This window comes from Cryptomeria japonica, chromosome 10 (genome assembly GCF_030272615.1).
Source record: "Cryptomeria japonica chromosome 10, Sugi_1.0, whole genome shotgun sequence".
NCBI classification, from domain to species: Eukaryota; Viridiplantae; Streptophyta; class Pinopsida; order Cupressales; family Cupressaceae; genus Cryptomeria; species Cryptomeria japonica.
Window position 1 is genome coordinate 803,527,425 of NC_081414.1, and position 18,499 is coordinate 803,545,923.

Below are 18,499 nucleotides of genomic sequence, written 5' to 3' on the forward strand. Positions count from 1 at the left end.
TAATGTTTAAAATTAAAATATTCTAATAATTAAAGTATTAATATTGATAATAATATAATAAGTTAACAATATAATATATTAGTAATTAGAAATAATAAGTAATAATAATCTAATAATTTTAACATTAATAATATTAAATTCACATTTTTATAACACAAATAAAATATAAGATTATATTATGCTTAATTTACAATACAAATAAAATATAAGATTTTATTATGCTTAAGATTGAAGATTTAATTAGGGTAAGGGTTAGGTATAAAGTTAAATTGGAGTTAGGGTTAAGATCAATTAGGCTTGTAGGGAAAACTTTTGATTTAGGGTTAGGTTAAATTATGGTTAGGATTCAAAGAGGTTAGGAATACAATACAATTAAGATTAGAGTTATAATTGGAATTAGAGACAAGACTTTTATTAGAGTTAAAATAGGGTTAGGGTAAGGGTTAAGATTAGTGTTCAATTTAGGTTAGGGATTTTTATGTGTTAAATTTAGGATTCAATTAAATTCATAATTAATGTCGATAGCCATTCTACAATGGCAGCAAGGGATGAAGTGTGACCGTGTTAATGCTAACTTTTATCTTTTAGCTTATATTTGACAACTATTCACATTTCAAAATATTAATATTAATTATAAACTTAAGAGATGTATACATATAAAATAAAATATACCCTTATTAAAATTATAAGTTTTAGATAGATATATAAATATAAAATAAAAACAAAAATAATTAAATATTTTTATATGTAGTAAATATAATACTAAAATACTTATTATTCTTTTCTCCATTACTTTTATATAAACCTAAATGTATGCATACATTTACATTTAAGAATACTTTAGACTTTGTTTTTTTTCCAATACATTAAATTCTCATTTCATGAACTTTCTCTAAGATGATCAAATCTTTTTGTTAGTGAGGAGCTCAAATCCATCCGTTTCCTGTTAGTGAGAAACGGATAGATTTGATTCTCCTAAACTGTTAGTGGGAAACGGATAGATTTAATGCTCCTCTTTTAACCCTTGCGAGGAGTAAAATTGCTGTTAGTACACCTTCAAAATGCATTAGACACAGACAAGGTAGATATATTACAAGGTCTGCACTCGGGAAGGTGAATGGGCTGGTGACCAGTTGTGGTCCTCACCACTGAGCGTTTATTTGCCTGCTGCAAGCACAAATATCAGCTTAGCCATGGCAATGGGAATGGGGCTACACCAACTTAAGGCACGTCTATGTTAAAGTACCCTTTTCTTTTTCTTCCTTTTTGCCGCATTAGTTTTTACATCTTTTAATATAATGTAATGCTCGCGCAACTTGTTTGGTGTTTTCAGGGTTTTAGCTCTACCTGCAAGCTGCCCAGTGACATAATCGTGCCTGTGCCCGCACTTGTTCCTTTGAGTAAAGGTGGATCTCCATCTCCAATCCAGAAATTGTCATATTCGAATTGCACATCTTTAAAGTGTAGTTGCAGCACTGACAAGGTGAAGGCAATGGCGACTTCTCTTAAGAATGTTGCCGAAAATGCTGCAGAAGATGGTGAGATTGCTCTTTTTCTTTTTTGGTTCTTTCAACATTCTAAAACATACCTTGTTGTCCCGTATCTCTCATCAGCCAGAGCTTTAATTTTAGCCCCACTATATAAATTTTTTTGGCCCAAACTCATAAGTTGTACTCATTTACATACAATTATTCTAAGCCAGCTGGGGTTTGATTTGAGTATTTGGACATGTAAATTAGTGAGAACATTGGATTGCTCATATTGTGAAAGACGAAACATACTGTTTAAAGAAATATATATATGCACATAATTGGGCTATAGGGTGTGCAAAAACACTACTTAACAGCTAGCAATAACATCAAGATTTCACGGTCTATGAGATTCAATTGTTATGGTTTCGGGAAAAAACTGTGTACAGAATAGTTGTCGGATCTTCCAGTCGTGTTCAACAACTATATTAAACTCTTCTAGTTGAAGAAACTAATTACAAATATAAAAATCACAGAGCTCCCAAAGACGATCCAATGAAAGAAATCATGAGGAAAATCCTGATGTTTCCGCTGTTGTCAGACATAAATGATGCCATTCTGCTTCAAAATAAAAGCACCATTGCTTAAGATTAAATTATGTGCTTGGGCGCGGAGATCACACGGCAGCATCATTTGGTTTGAAAATAATGTCTGTGCCCTGAGCTGGGATGGGAGTGAGGATTCACGGGAAGGGTCTGTTTGAAAATAAAGTGTGTCCCATGCTGCTGTGGGAATGAAGACGATGAGGGGAAGAGTTTTGAATGAGATTTTCGGGTTTTTGGCATTTCAAATGCATGATTTACCACTTTGGTTAACAATAGCGTGTATATGCTGAAAACACAGTACAAAACTTGCAAATGACAAGCCAAAATCCCTAAAAATGGGTTCTACAAAGTGATCGGAAAGTTAGACAAAATTATACCCATGCAGTGGATTACCGAAAATTCTAAACCCATATCAAACTGCAAATCTCTCAAAAAAGAAGAAAGAAAGAAAGACAAGCGTGAAATTTGCAAAATCAATGCAAAATAAAGTCTCTGAAGGATATGTGGAAATGATAATGCCATATGGATCAATGTTTCAAACCCGTTGAATGCTGCGGAACACTAATATGGTAGCTTCAGAAAATCAGATAGTGTTTGAAAATATGCTGAGAGAGTGGTGCTTTACAATTTACAAATGCAACGAAAAATGTCGAAGAATGACAACTTGAATTCATCATGAATGAGATCCAAAGTTTTTCCAAACATACAATAACATCCTCTATAAATTTATTTTGCAATCCTCAAACACCTTGTGAAAACGAGTGCCATATTGAATAAATTGATTAAAGATGTACAAAGAAAGGAGGACAGCAGTACCATCAGTTAATTGTTGATTGATTTACCACTACACAACACTGTAGTTTATTTACAGTGGGGAAACTAAGCCCAGCACAGAAGGCAAATAACATTTGCAGGAATCACGAATTGATTTGAAATGTATATGAATGATCTTGATGCATTAAAACTTGAATGTTTCATTAATATTTTTATTTATTGATTTTTATGAAATTTATCTAGATATCATATATAGCAGAATTCACATTACATTAATTTTTAGTGCATTACAAAACCCACCTTCACAAATGAAGACACGGTTAAGGAGATATTCCTGGTTCTGGCAATTCAGTAAGTCCCAAAGATCGGTCATGAAGATGAGACCCAAATTATTGACGAAGTAAATACAAACTTAGAGAAACCCTCTATAATCATTCATGGGGCCTTACAGGTTCTACCTTCACAAATGAATGTGCATTTAAGGAAATATTTCTGTTACTGATAATCTGATAAATTCTGAAGATGGGCGATGAAGATGAGACCTGAAGTGTTGACCAAGCAAATGTAAGCACAGACAACTGAGAAACACTTGATGTTGGAGCATAAATGACAATAAAGACTCTCCAGAGGAGATACCATTCCCTGCACCTATTGGAACAGAATAATGTGAACCAGTGGCAATAATTAGTCAGGAACTTGATTTGTTTAGAGTTGGAATGGGCATGATTGAGAAGTTAAGAGAGGTATCCAATAACATAAGTGTGTGAAAATTTTTCTACTATTGCAAAATCTGCTGTTAGAAATTTACATCAAAACACTTTCAGGAAGTAACTGACTTTGAAGATGGATAGAGTCCTAAGTAGATACATAGAGCCTGCAACTTAACAACAGTGTCGAGTAGCTTAATAGTTAATACCTTATTTTGAGAATTCAAGCTTGATGTCTATAATGATGGCAGTGACATTTGCAGAAGAAGTTCCCACATAGATGCCTGTCGTTGTACTCATTTCATGGGATCAGTTGATGACACTGCCAACCTTATGATGGTCCGGCCAGTGCACGGTACTTTCGGTTTTAATGTAAAATGAATATAAATCCTGAAGAACATGACAAATAAACAGCACATGATTGAGTTTGCCTCTATGTTGAGGAAATGAGCCTTGGATTGATATGTGACCGACACCAAACATTGATAATTAAAAGCTCTGATTAAGTTAAAGCTGCGTTTGAAGCAGATTTCAAGCACCCAAAGTCCGAGGGAGATGACATTTACATGCCAAAGGGAGATACACAGAAACTAGCGGAGTTTGTTGAAGAGTAAAAGTGGAGATTTTGGGGCATTATGTCACATATTGCTTTCAAGATGGAAGATTAGTAAGCTGTGGCCTTATTTGTTGAGTGGCTTTTGCGAAAGATAAAAAAACAATGGCAGATAACAAGTACACCAAATGGACAGATGCTTTGGAGTCAATGCTAATAGTAATTTTTGTATGTGACTGATATGAATCGTCTTCTTCCAAAGAATAGATGGATGCAAAACTGGACATAGTTTAATGAAAGTTGAAAAGGTCTTTAACTGGAAGAAACTACGAGAAGAATTGTGGCATACAGAGCATTAAGTGGAAGGACATCACAAGAACAAGTATCCCAGATTAGGTATACCTCAGTTGAAAATAAGGCATTCTGCCTAGTATTCTTGTTAGCTGTAATAAGCACAATTTACTCCAAATATACCCTTAACATATATTAGAAGAGATAAACTAAACATATGTTTATGTCACATTTGTGATTTCTTGAAAATGCATAATTGAACATCGTCAAATTGTGTGTGGAGCATGGGGAGGGAGGTTAAGCACTTCTTCACATCATATCCGCTGTGGTGTAAGTAGCCAGTTTATGTTTGTGGGTTTCTGGTTTAGTATGTGGATGCAAAAAATATTTGGGGTAGGATTTGTCCATCCCAGAAATATGTAAATCATACTTATATGCATAGTTGCAGTCTAAAAGCAGGAATTAAGTTTAGAATACCACATAACATCATTTAATAAAGTATAAACAATACCACCATAAAAATTACAATAGTACTACAATGTCAATTAGTCAAACTCAAATTTCATGATAAATACTCATTATTCAATATTAAAATAATAATGTCAAAGCCCTATGGGGTGAATTAAGGAATATTGCTGATGGGGTGAATTAAGGAATATTGCCGCTTCTTTATAACCATAGTAATGACTAAAGTCCATTTTAATTTATATCGAAAAACCCTAGTCAAAATTAAAAAAGAGAAGGCTGTTAGGCCATGTCACCAAGGATATGTCTAGCATAATATTTATTCTCTACCCTAATTGCTCATTTAAAGATGAGAAGGGTGTGTGTGGGAGAAACCCAAAGGGTAAAATTCTGAATGAAGCAAGCCCCATTATTTATTGCTTAATATGTGGATCCCCTTCCTTGATTGTGGGTATTTGAATTTGAATGCACTGCTCTGGTTGAAAGGCCAAATTGTCGATTCAACCCAAAATCAAGTAGGATTAAATTGTCATATAATCACCTATTCACCATCAAGAACATGGTAGGAATGTGGGATAGGTGAAAGGTCAAATAAGTGCTGGTTAGACTCTTTATCGTCTGTTTTTGAATTTAACTCTAAAATCAATCTAAGTTTATCACTTGTAAAAAGTGAAATTACAAACCTTGTCAAACTGCAATGGATGCGTTTTGTGTTCTGCAAGATTCATTGAAATTTGTTCCAGGTTTGTCTGGGATGAACCTGCAGAGGAAATGATGTACCCTGGTAGAATCCCTGCCTGGACCGATCTGGAATCTGAACCAGATTAAAACTGGTCCAGGATCTGGGGCTTGCAGGGCATGAAATGGCAACAAAGATTGTGTTGAGTTAGAATATCCAACTTAGTTGTGGCGTCAAACATCTAGGCATCAATGATATCAACATACGCAGATGATTAGATGGTAACAATCAGAATGTTGCAGATTCTCCATAACTCATAAAAAGGCAAAGAAGGTTAGAACTCCAAATCACTAATTTGGTCACTAGAGCGTCCCAGACTCAAAATATTCAGATGATTAGATACCAAAACCCACTTTTATCATCACAAGATCTTGAAAACAGGTAATAGAAATCAGTTGTAAATTTTCAACACACAAGGCAGAACTACCACGTGGTTGTCCTGATCCTAGAAAAAGATCTAAGGGTGATTGTCGTGGGATATTTGGCAAAAGTGGACATATGATGACAAGAATACCGAGCCATCTTATTCTGAATGATGGAGAAAATATTTGATTCATGAATACATGTAAAGAAGACAACATCATTCTAAAGTGCATGATGAGATAAACTAGCATGGTTTTTCATTGGAAAATTGAAATTCAGAGATAGGATAGAGTAGATGGATGGATAGGAAGGCATAAGTACAATCAAAACATTATGCCGTTATATCTATTAGAAAAAGGAATCTTTTAACCTTTTTGGTTTGAATAATTTGAATAATATCTTTGTGCATCATACCAATTAGTTGAAATGATAGTATGCAAGTTACTTCATTGAACAATTATTGAGATGCTCACAAGATGATGGGCTAGGCCTGGCTACCCATAGAAAGAACACAGCAACCCGATTTGATGTAGAAAAAGTAGTGAGATCCCTATTTGTAGATATAGATGCTAGTTTTAAGATTCCTAAAGACTGAGTGTCAAGACCTGAGTTGCACCTTGATAGGTGCTTAGAAAAGTGAGCTAAATCTGATGATGTTGCTAGTGTTGAAGTTTTAGTCATTGATGTCAATGTTGAGCTGCTTGAGCAGCTTCAGCTGGCTGTGTGCTGTCTTCAGCAGCTTGCTTGTGTGCTGATTGTCTTCATGTCATCTGCTTTGTCATCCTATTTGCCAAGTCAACAAGTTTGCTTTGCCAAGTCAACAAGTTTGCCACCTCATCGAATTTTTGTTTGAAGATTCCAGGGGCCCCTCCTTTTTGGTTCGAATATTTAATATTCCTGGTTCAAGCTTCATTGAATAATTTTTTTTGTCATATCGGCTAAGTCGATTTTTAATATTTAGTCTGGAGTCCGAGCTGGAGCAGTTTTATTTTGAAACGGAGCTATATTTGGAGTCATTGTTCCTGCCGCTGTCAGAATTTGAAGATTAAAGCTCCAAATTATTCACTCTGTGGTGCGTTAAAAATTAAAAGCTGATGGCTAGCAATTGTTTATTATTCACTCTATCTGATGTTGTGTGGCTGCCTGTGCGTGAAAATATTCGGGCTTCATTTTTATTTCGAAGGTTCAAAGTGTCGGAGAAATTTGCAAGGTGATTTTATAATCTAGACGTGCTTCCTTATGGCGGCAGAATTAAATGTCACAACTTATGAAATAATAGTGGAACTGGCGTGTGCGTTTGGATCTGGCTGGGTGTGGTCATGTCTTGCGTTATTTTTTTCTTAATGCGATGGTCAGATTCTTTGAACTATTGTGTGCAATCAATGTTTTTGCAGACAGGCGTTGTGGCTGGGTCGTAACTCCTTTTTCTGAAGTCATCTTTTTCCTAGAAAGAAAATCAGGCCTGTCTGAATGCTAACCTCTCGAATTTCTGAAATGCATGGGGCCTTGAAATTAAAAAAAACGGCTTCATTATGTCCTGTAAAAGTGGTGGTGAAACAATTAATTGACCATCATTCTTCTATTCGGTGCGAAATTTTTAAAAATGTGTTATCAAGTTGAGATGAAGTTATTGCCGAAAAGGTGTAAAAAAGTGTTGATGAATTTTTATAAATAGGGTCGTAGCATTTTACAGTATAATTTTAGTGACCACAAGATTACAACAGAGATATATCTGTTAATTTGAAGGACAATTCTTAGTCTTCAGTCCTGTGTATGGTATCAGTGTGATAATCAGTTCGATGAGCTTATTTTGATGGTGCAGTACTACTGTGTGTTGAGTTCTTAATAGCAGAACATACAACAGAGAGATGCAGGGACAGAAAAAGTGCTGAAGCAATTTTTTTTTTAATAAAATATCCTTTTGTAAGAGAGTTGGCGCTCTCAAGTGTCTGTATGGCTACCATTCTCAGTTGGTGCTGAGTAAAGGGTTGGTGCCCTTCTGATGCTTTTGTAATCTGGGTTGGTGTCCACTTTAAGATATTGAAGAGATTACTGTGCCGTGGTTTTTTACCCAAAAGGGTTTTCCACGAGAAAATTTCTGTGTCTGTCTATGTGCTTAACTTGCATTCATATATTTACTTTTCAAGTGGGTTCAAGTTTTGATAGAGGTTTTTAAATTCTCCAATACTGATTCACCCCCGCCCCCCCCTCTCAGTATTTGCTGTGTTTTTTTCAGATAGACCCAACTTTTGTACTTATATTCTATGCTACATTGTGTCCTTTTACCATACATGGTATCTCCAACAAGATAAGAGGTGGCTAAAAAATATTTACCATTTAGAAGTTGATTATGATTTTGTTAGCAGTTCACTTTGGTTTTGCTTGTGAATGTTTAGGTCCTCCAAGTATTGTGGTATATTTGAGCTGGTTTGAAAATGCTAGAATGCTTGATTTCAAATAAAATGTTTAGTAAATTTGCATTATCCTTTAATGATCTGTAAAACGGGTCACTGGTTCAGGATCATGTGATCAGGTTTATTTTTTTCCAGTCAAGAGATTGTCCGGATCTTTCCCTTTGTGAAGGATTTCCGTGATCGACGCTTTGAGAATGCCAAATTGTTTGTATGCAGCTAAGATGAAGCCTTGGATGATCTAGAGCATCACAGATTAGTCAGAGGGCAGGTGTGCAGGTAGAGAAAGAGGCAGTTTTTGAGAGTTGTCAGAACCATTGGTTTCCACAAGCAGTGGTTTTGCAACTGCCGATCTTCCTTAGTAAGGGTTTGTTGTGACATATTCACACATCGCCCCATGGCAAATGGGGACCCCTACTTTTTTGCTTTCTAGGGTTGGTTTTCTTGGCTTTGGTCTTTTAGGTTTGTGCTATTAGTCTTTGCATTGGAGGGTTTCTAGAGAGCTCATTGGGATTGAATGGTTTCCTTGACTTTAAGTGGGTTAGTAGGTGGTCCAGGTCAGGGTCTTTGTTGAAAGCTTCCTCTTGGTTAGGCCTGGGATTTGTTTCTAGGGTTGAGTCTTAATTGAGTTTGAGAGAGTCATTGCACCTTGTCAAAAGTCTAGGAAGAAGCCTTAATGTGGTCTTGCTTTTGAAGGTCTGATAACTTAGTTTGAGTGAGTGAGGGAGATGAGTGAGGGAGATGAGTGAAGAAGATGAGTGAAGAAGATGAACTCTTAGAGTCAGTGTCGTCAATGTTAAAGCAATCAGATTTGTTTTCCTGTTATTGCTTTGTCTATTTGAATATATTTATTAGCTATGTCTTCAATAATATCGCTGAGATAATGAGAATACTCTTAGTTCAATTTTGATCAGAATATACTAGATGTCTTTGGCTTGCACTTGTAAATTTCTGTGTTTGCCATTTGAATCGATTTCCTCCATATATATGTTTGGTTAGATGTCTTATGAATAGACATGCCTCCACGTGAACATAGTTCACGTGGAGTCATGTCTCTTCATAGACATACGTCATAAACAGCGATGAACGATTTAGTTATCGTTTTATATTAAACGCATGTTAAATACCGAAACGTTTAGAAGAATGATCGATTATATTGATCATTCCATTGATCAATATATCGATATTCATAAACCGATTCTTATAATCAAATCATGATTGTAGTCCGTATAACATAGACATCGATTTCCATGATCGATATTGGTCAGGCACATAATGATCTTTAATCGATCCATTGTATGATCGATTCTTTTTATCATTTAATCATAGATTGGTGATGATGATTATAATCGTTTCCAGAATAACATGATTTATATAATAATCATGTATGTGTATATTTAATTATATATATCTATATATATATCATTATATATATATATATATATATATATATATATATATATATATATATATATATATATATATATATATATATATACATGATTATTTATAATCATGATTTAACATCATCAAGGTAAATACATCAATCAACTATGTGATAGGATAGATATCAATTGTTCACTTGTATGACTTCATTGGTTAGATTAATCTGACCGAAGCTACAATCATCCATAGTCAAGGACCCCCCCCTCCCCCTTAAGGATTTGGATTGATCATGAAGCAGTAATCAGGTGCAACCTCGAAGTTTGAAGGAGAGAATGAAGAAAGGTGAAGGCAATTAAGAGTAGAACATCAAATTCTCCCCTGTACCTCTTTGAAGGACCAGAGCGAATTTCTCAAGGAAAAGGTCATTGCCTCAATTTGGATAGAAGTCTTCATTTTATGACCTTGTTTGATGCAAACTTCATTCATCCATCCCTTTGGAGTAGCAAACTAAGCAAATTAGACTTGGAAATTTGAGTGAAAATCAAGAATTTAGGCAAAGAAGACCAAATTCGCTCAGGTACCTTCCAAAGGTACAAGAGCGAAATCCTCCTAAGCTCCCTTTGCCCTCCTAATTTGGATGAAATCTCACTCTGGAATGATTAATTGGGGAAATCAATTTGACTTCACCTTTGAAAGTGAATTTAATCACACTTGGACTTGAAGGTTTGATGAGGAAGAGAAGAATTTGAGTTAAAAGAGGAATTAAGCTCCCGACCCTTCCAAAAGGGTCCAAAGCGAATTCTCTTAAGAACTTCTCTTGGTCCTAACTTGGACTATAGCCCTTGCTTTCAGGCCTTGACTGGATGAAGAATGATCGATCCATGCCCTTGGAATGAGTTGCAACAATGTTGGATGAGGAATTTGAGCTCAAGAAGCAACTTTGTCAAATTTCGCTCTTGACCCTCTCAAAGGGTCCAGAGCGAATTCCTCTTTGGGTCATGTACCTTTCAAAGGTACCTAAGCGAAATTGTCAAGATGTGCTAGACGCCCCATTAAGGTGATTTGTTAGCATGTTCTAGGGCCAGGGCAACGTGAGTGAAGGTGAAGTTTGAATGTTTGATTGATGTCCAAGACTAATCCCTCAAATTCGCTCCTGACCCTCCCAAAGGGTCTAGAGCGAAATCCTTAGAATAACTTAATTCCTCACCAAAAGCATTGAGTGGACATCACTTTGAGAGCAAATTGGCTTGATCTTGATAAGGCAAGGGTGGAAAAGACAAGTCCAAGGCAAGTTGAGTGTGAATAGAGTCTAGAAAGGCAAATTTCGCTCTTGACCCTCTCAAAGGGTCCAGAGCGAATTTCATCTAAGCTCCTGGCCCTCTCGAGGGGTCCAAATTGAAATCCTTAGAAGGACTCCCTATTTCGCCTAATGCACTAAAAAGATATTGTTTTAAGCTAAATTGATGGCGAATTGACTTGATCATGATAAGAGGAGGTTTGATAAGTTAAGTTCAAGGCAAAGTGATGATGAATGGAAGATGAATGGCATCAAAGGAAGAATTTCGCTCCTGACCCTTCCAAAGGGTCCAGAGTGAATTTTCCTAAACCTCTATTTGCACCTTGTTTGGGGTCGAAATCTTGGTTCCTTAGGCATGGTTGAGAGAAGATTGATGTATACTTGCCTTGAGAAGTAAATTGAAACAAAGGAAATGATGAATTTGAGACTAAAAGACAAAATTCGCTCCTGACCCTCTCAAAGGGTCCAGAGCGAATTTTCTTAAGACCCTCCCTTTTGCTTCAAAATGGATTTATGTCATGCCTTGGAACCTCAACTAGGATGTTATCATGCCTTGGAAACAATTGAAGTAAAGAAAATTATGAGAAAGTGAAGGATTTGAGTCTAAAGGAGCAAATTTCTCTCCTGACCCTCTCAAAGGGTCCAGAGCGAATTTCACTTAAGCTCCTGACCCTTCCAGAGGGTCCAGAGCGAATTCTCTTGAAGCCTCCTTTTGCTCCCAATCTTGTATCAAGCCTAGCGTTGATTGAGGTTGATTGAACTTAGAGGCATCCTTAGGCATGCATTTGAGTGAGTTGTGTTCACAAAATGTGAAGAATTTGTCCAATAATGCCAATTTCGCTCCTGACCCTTCCAAAGGGTCCAGAGCGAATTTCTTCAAGAAGCCTTGTATCTTGCTCAAAGCTTTGAAATAACCTATTCCTAAGCATTTTTGAGGGCAAAAGACTTGTTTTTGATGAGAAAAGGATGAGAAATGGAGTTTTATTAAGGAAAATTGAGCAAAATAGCTATTTTGCTCTTGACCCTTCCAAAGGGTCCAAAGCAAATTTCATTATATGGCCTGTCCTTGGAGAGGGTCTAGAGCGAATTTCATTATAGGTCCTGTCCTTGGAGAGGGTCCAAAGCGAATTTCATTATAGATCCTATCCTTGGAGAGGGTCCAGAGCAAGTCCAAAGCGAATTTCATTATAGATCCTATCCTTGGAGAGGGTCCAGAGCAAATTTCATTATAGGGCCTGTCCTTCCAGAGGGTCCATAGTGAATTTCATTATAGGTCTTGTCCTTGGAGAGGGTCTAGAGCGAATTTCATTATAGGGCCCATCCTTCTAGAGGGTCTAGAGCAAATTGATCCTAATGCCTTCTTGTTAATGGTTTGAAGTGAGAAATGCCATGTTAGAATGAATATATCATGTGTACTTAACACCATTTTTGTTTGTTTGGAGATCAATAAAATCAAGTGGGAGGAAGATCAGGCTAGGACAAGGACGACCTCTTCAAGTTTCATCATCATCAAGGATACTTAAAATGCGTGACAAAGGACTCAGTGCTTCCAAGTTGGTGGACTTCAAGTGTTCAAAGAGTTGCAAGTAATAGACAAAGCTAACCATCCTCAAAGGCCTCAATCTGTCACATAGAGAAATCACAAGATCCTACAAACACTTTAAAGAGAGAAATGCCACCAGAGAAGGAGTGACTTGACTATGACCTCCTACCATCATTTTGCAAAATCAATGAGTCTCATCAAACACAGGAGAGTCAAGGAGAGGATACATCATTCATCAGGTACATCGAGGAAGAGGGAGAATCGACCAAGGTCATCACAAAGCAAGTACCAGACAAGGTGGCATCCCAGTCACCGTTCCTCCAGTCAGAAGGGTCCACATCAACATGTCCAGATTCAGTGAATCACGCTTATTCATGAAGGCACAAACTCCAATGTGTTGAGACATGGACCAGCTAGGACTCGAACCTAGGACCTTCCATATGCTGCTGGAGTGCTCTACCACTGAGCTACTGGCCCCTCTTGGACCAGTCCATTGTCGGTCCGGATGTGGCTTATTTCCAACACCAACACCCCCCCTTAAGCCACACCTCTCATGTGCTTGGGGCTCCTAGCCTGGACCTGGCTCTGATACCATGTTGAGACATGGACCAGCTAGGACTCGAACCTAGGACCTTCCATACGCTGCTGGAGTGCTCTACCACTGAGCTACTGGCCCCTCTTGGACTAGTCCATCGTCGGTTCGGATGTGGCTTATTTCCAACACTAGCACAACGTACCTACCCCTGTTTCCTATTGGTTCTCAAATATTGAATGTAATTTTCTCATTGGCTAAGGGAGTTTGTTGTAAGAAACCCTAATTAGGGTTTTCATCTTGTAATCCCAGCCATTGATTGTAAATCAATTAGAGCCATTGAAATGTAAAGAGCTCTCTATATAAAGCTCTGGCTCTTCATTTGTAAAGGGTTATTAGTTAGTTAATATTGAGAGAATAGTTAGTCAAGAGTTAGTAGCTAGAATAGTGAATAGAATAGCAATTAGAGTAGAGTAGGAAGAGAAGGCAAGAAATTGTTGCCTTGATTGTAAATAAACCTCATTTTTCATTGAAGTTAAGGTGAAATGTGTTGTTTCTTGCAATATGCATAGTTTCTTGTTGAATCTTCGTTTTAGATGGTAAATGATTAGATTGAATGAAAGAAGTTACTGAATGCATTCGTGTGGAATCCACCTAGTCCAAACCACTAGCCTCTTACTAATTGTAAGTGCGCCCTGCGTGGTCAACTGGCATAGAATGAGCTTAATCTCAAGTCGTTACGTGTCTATCTTTCATGTATTAACTTGAATGGTGATCAGTGTTTGATGGTGTAACGATTTGAATATATTCGAAGCATCCCTTAGAAGATTGCATTGAGTTGGTGTCGGATTGTTCAACTTGATGGTGAGACCCAACCCAGTAGGACTCCACCTAGTTGTTCATCTATCTTCTTACATTCTAGGTCTTAGATTAGACTCTCTAAGCCCTTCACCTTTTGTTATTTCTTTATTCTCCTCGGTGAGTAGATAGGACTCAAGTTCCAGCAGATTAAACGTTCAGGCATACAAACATAAGTTCCCTTTGTGAATCCAACATAATCACATCAAACCAACAAAGCTTATCCACACGTAGAGACCCTACATTCAGGAACCTTGGAGTTGTCTCGAATGATCCTTGAGACAATCTTCAGCATCCGAGAGATTTTGTTCAAGAGAGGATAAGATACCTTGGTATTTTATTCTGTGTTCGCATGTGCATGAAGAACACATCAACATGGTTCTAACAAGAAGCCATGGTTTCATGACTGCCTGTTGCGTACAAGCAATGGTTTCAAAATCGCTCCTTGGTGCAAGAGGCGGTTTTGATCAGAATGAATAAGGAGGGAAGTTGAAGGGTTTTTTTGGAAACACCTTTTGGTGCCATTAGAAACCTGGGAAAGCTACATATGACTATTCCACATCTTGTGGAAGGGTTAGCTTGCTTTATAATCCTCATTTTATGCTCACATTGTAGGGTTTTGGGCTGTGAAGCAGAGTTTTGAGGTTGCATACTTCGTTGTAGTTGTTATAACTCGGTTGTCATGTTGAAGAGTGTGTTTTGACACCATGTCATCCTACTAGTAACGTGACTATATGGTGGAGTGAGGAGCTGGAGCTCACTCTTGCTGGAATTTTCCCCCTTTTCAGGGTTTCTCTAGGGTATAATTTGTGAATCAATTGCTGTCTTGCTCTTTCCTTTGTGTTCTTGGGGTTTTACATGTTTTTCTATGCATGTCTAACACCACAAATGAATTAGGATTGGTTGTGTAGTAGAAAATCACATGTATCAGTCATTTTGTGGTTTTAAGTAGGGATAATTGCAAGATATCTGTTGTTGATGAGCTGTTGAGGAATATCTGTTTCAGTATATGAATCATTTTAAAAGAAGTAAAATGATAATATCATTGACTTGCCACATTTTCATCTTGTTACTAGTGATTTTTTTGAAATGCTATCATTTTTGATACATGTATATTTTAGTGTTATATCTTTATTTTAATCATTATGTTTTTCATCTAGACCTGATATTATGAATAAATAGGTTTTACTTTTCTTGTATAGTCTGAGACATTTGAAAGTTTTGATTGTTTGTTTCTACATTTGTATGGGCCGAAGGTTTTAACCTGTATTTGACTGTCAGATTGTATTGGATACAGATATGCATAAAAAAGAGCTGAGCGTTTCCACGGTCCTAATGAACTTTAGCAACTCTTTTGATCCCTATGATGCTCTCAGCACACCTCTATACCAGACAGCCACATTCAAACAGGTAACTCTCTGTTTAAGTTCGCCAACTTCATATCACTGTTTGGACTTTTATGAAAAAAACCTTATAGCAAATAAATGAAATTTGTTTAAGTAGGATGGTTCTCTCTTATGGTTTGACTATATTCTCCGGAAAGCAGTACTTTTTAGAGTTATTTTTGATGGCTAAATTTAATTTTTATCACAAGATATACTATTGAAAATATATCTTCTCAAAGGCCTTTAAAGTAATTTGCTGTCTTTAAGTAAATAATACACTGGCTTACATTCCATACCAAGAACTAGTCATGACAGTGATTTCCATTTTCCTTAGTCACATTGTTTCCATCTACAGCAAAGAGGTGGTCATTTGAGCTGTTGGTTAAAGCATCTAAAACTGTTGTTTTCTACTGCATGTGTGATGGCTTTGAAATGGTGTACATTTCATTAGGAGATTGTTAAATTTCTTTCAAATCATGGAAAAGAGTTGCAAGGAAAGATCAGAAAGAGTAGTTAGCAAGATAAGACAGAGTACCTCTCAAAAGAACTATGCTACACAAAGTTTATGCTATGTGGGTCAAGTGGGTGGGGATGTGAAATGTTATCTAAGGGATGTGGGAAGACACCCCAATATTTCAGGTGATGACAGGGAACATCAGGGTACCCTACTGTTGTGACATATTCACACATCGCCCCATTGCAAATGGGGACCCCTACTGTTTTTTGCTTTCTGGGGTTTGCTTTCTAGGGTTTTTAGGGTTTTGTTTGTTAGCCTTTGCATTTTGAGTGTCGCCAGGGGGATCACTATGATGGCAGGCTCTGCTTGAGCTAGGGGGAGTCAGCAGGTGCTCTAGGTTAGGGTTTCTTTGAGTTTCAAGAGGTCAATGAAGCTTGGTGAATGAATATCCTCTTTGAAGGTTTGAGTTAGGTCAAGTTGGTGAGTGATGAAGTCTGAAATGTCATCCTGATCTTCAAATGTCCTGAAATTTGGCTGTCTGGAATGTCATCCTGATCCTGAAATTTGACTAAGTCTGGAAAATTGAAGAATCCTCCAAAAACTAGATTTTGCATTATAACTCCTAGAGGTCCGAAACCACTCTCAAACATCTTGATAGTATATATGGAATATAACTTAAAGTATAAGAAAGAAGACTTATACTTAAATGTTATATTCCATATATGAATCCTGACGGAGAGACCAAAATGTCAAATTTCGCTCTTGACCCTTCCAAAGGGTCCAAAGCGAATTTCGATTTCGCTCCTGACCCTTCCAAAGGGTCCAAAGTGAAATTCTAAATAGGTCATGTCCTTGGCCTAGGTCCAAAGCGAAATCCTCTTTTTTGGTCTTTTTGGAGGTCAAATCAATGATGTCTTTAGGACAAAGCGATTCAAAGGTCAAGAGAAGTTCAAGGCAAGGAGATGAGGTCTAAATTGAGCAAAATAACAAATTTCGCTCCTGACCCTTCCAAAGGGTCCTGAGCGAAATTCTTATAGGGCCTGCCCCTGGGAAGGATTCTAAGGCAAATTCTATCTCGATGCCTTCTTGTTAATAATTTAAGATAGAGAATGCTATGTTGAATGAATTTATTATGTGTCCTTAATCACCTTTTGGTTTGTTTTGCAGATGAAGGAGGATCAAGCCAGGATAAGGGCGACCTATTCCAGTCCCATCATTATCAAGGACGCTTCAAAGGCATGGAGGAGGACTCAAGGTGTTTTGAAGCCTTGGAAAACTACATGTGTTCAAGGAGTTGCCAGCTATCTCCAAAACCTTCACTTCGCCACAAAGGAACCACAAGATGACAAAGAAAGGCTTTGCAAGCACTTCAAAGCAATATGAATTATCAGAGAAGAAGGAAAGACTTGACAGTAAGGAGGCCTCATCAAGCATATGGGAGTCAAGGGGGTATGCTTTTCATCAAAGTACATCAAGGACGAAGGAAGATCAACCAAGGCACAGGCATCAGACAAGGTGGCATCCCAGTCACTGCTCCTCCAGTCGGATTGGTCCACCTCAGCATGTCCAGATTCAATGTACTGACTCATCAAGGACGTCACAAACTTCGAGGCACTGTTGTGACGTTTCACACATCGCCCCATTAAAATGGGGACCCCCTCTTTTCGCTTTTGTTTTGCCTGTTCTTCTCTTTGATTTTAGGGTTTTGAATGAGTGAGTTGTCTGTCTGGGCTAGGGCTAAGCCTTAGGGGTTTCTTTTGGATATTTTTTTAAGCTGAGTCTAGACAAATTTTGAAAGTTATTAAGCGTCCTTCCGAGGGTTGATTATTGAAGTAAGATAAGTCTGTCAGGAAGTCAGATATGTCTCAGGTTAGGTCTAGTCAGGTTTTTTTTGGGGTAAAATTCAAATTTTGTCTAAGTGTTGGCATTTTGAAGATGAAATTGTATATTCTTGCCTAGGTAAATTTTGATCAAATTTCGGAGGCAAGATGATGCTTGAAACAGCAAAAGTGCTCCTGTCCCTCTCCAAGGGACTAGGGCGAATTTCATTCTAAGTGCAATTTCTTGTTTTGCGAGGGCTTGCTAACTGATTCCTGGCCTTGAAGATGACCTAACTCTGCCTTGTGAAATAATTGGAGACCGAAATTTTGAATATTTTAGCCAGAAAGGACAAAAGTGCTCCTGTCCCTCTCCAAGGGACCAGAGCACAAATGTTATTTTATGCATATTTGTCACTGACTTTTCTATTTTGTTTTGTGCAGGGTCTTCCAGAATGATAATTGGACATGACTTGATACTTTTGAAGATTTTGAAGGCACAAAAATGGTGAATTTTGAAGGTTGAAGGAAAAAGTGCTCCTGTCCGTCTCCAAGGGACCAAGGCAAAGTGCTCCCGTCCCTCATTGAAGGACAAAGGCGAAAAGACTTATTGGAGCCATTCCTGACCTTGTTTGGTTAAATTGAGACATCAAAGGCATGGTGGAGGACGAAATGAACATGATAAAGCATCCAAACTTGATTGAAAACAATGAAATGATGAAGTTTTTGCCTAGAAGGTAAAAAGTGCTCCCGTCCATCACTGAAGGACCAGAGCACTTTTCTTTATATGCACAATTTTAGACCTTTCTTGGACATCAACTTTTATTCATAGCGTGAAGTAAGATGA

General features: G+C 37.4%; 1 protein-coding gene across 4 annotated transcripts in view; it reads left to right on the top strand.

Moving 5' to 3' along the window:
- The first annotated feature begins 899 nt into the window (after nucleotides 1–899).
- The window catches only part of LOC131079919 (cystathionine beta-lyase, chloroplastic), a 156,700-nt gene continuing 139,100 nt past the window's right edge, over nucleotides 900–18,499 (top strand). The window contains exons 1-3 of one of the 4 annotated variants that reach the window (XM_058017965.2): nucleotides 900–1,226; nucleotides 1,334–1,538; nucleotides 15,291–15,403. In XM_058017965.2, the coding sequence (XP_057873948.1) occupies nucleotides 1,194–1,226; nucleotides 1,334–1,538; nucleotides 15,291–15,403 (351 nt within the window). In that variant the 5' untranslated portion in view covers nucleotides 900–1,193. Of the gene's footprint in view, nucleotides 1,227–1,333; nucleotides 1,539–15,274; nucleotides 15,404–18,499 lie in introns of those variants that run through there. The other 3 variants (XM_058017966.2, XM_058017964.2, XM_058017967.2) reach the window with 3 other exon arrangements.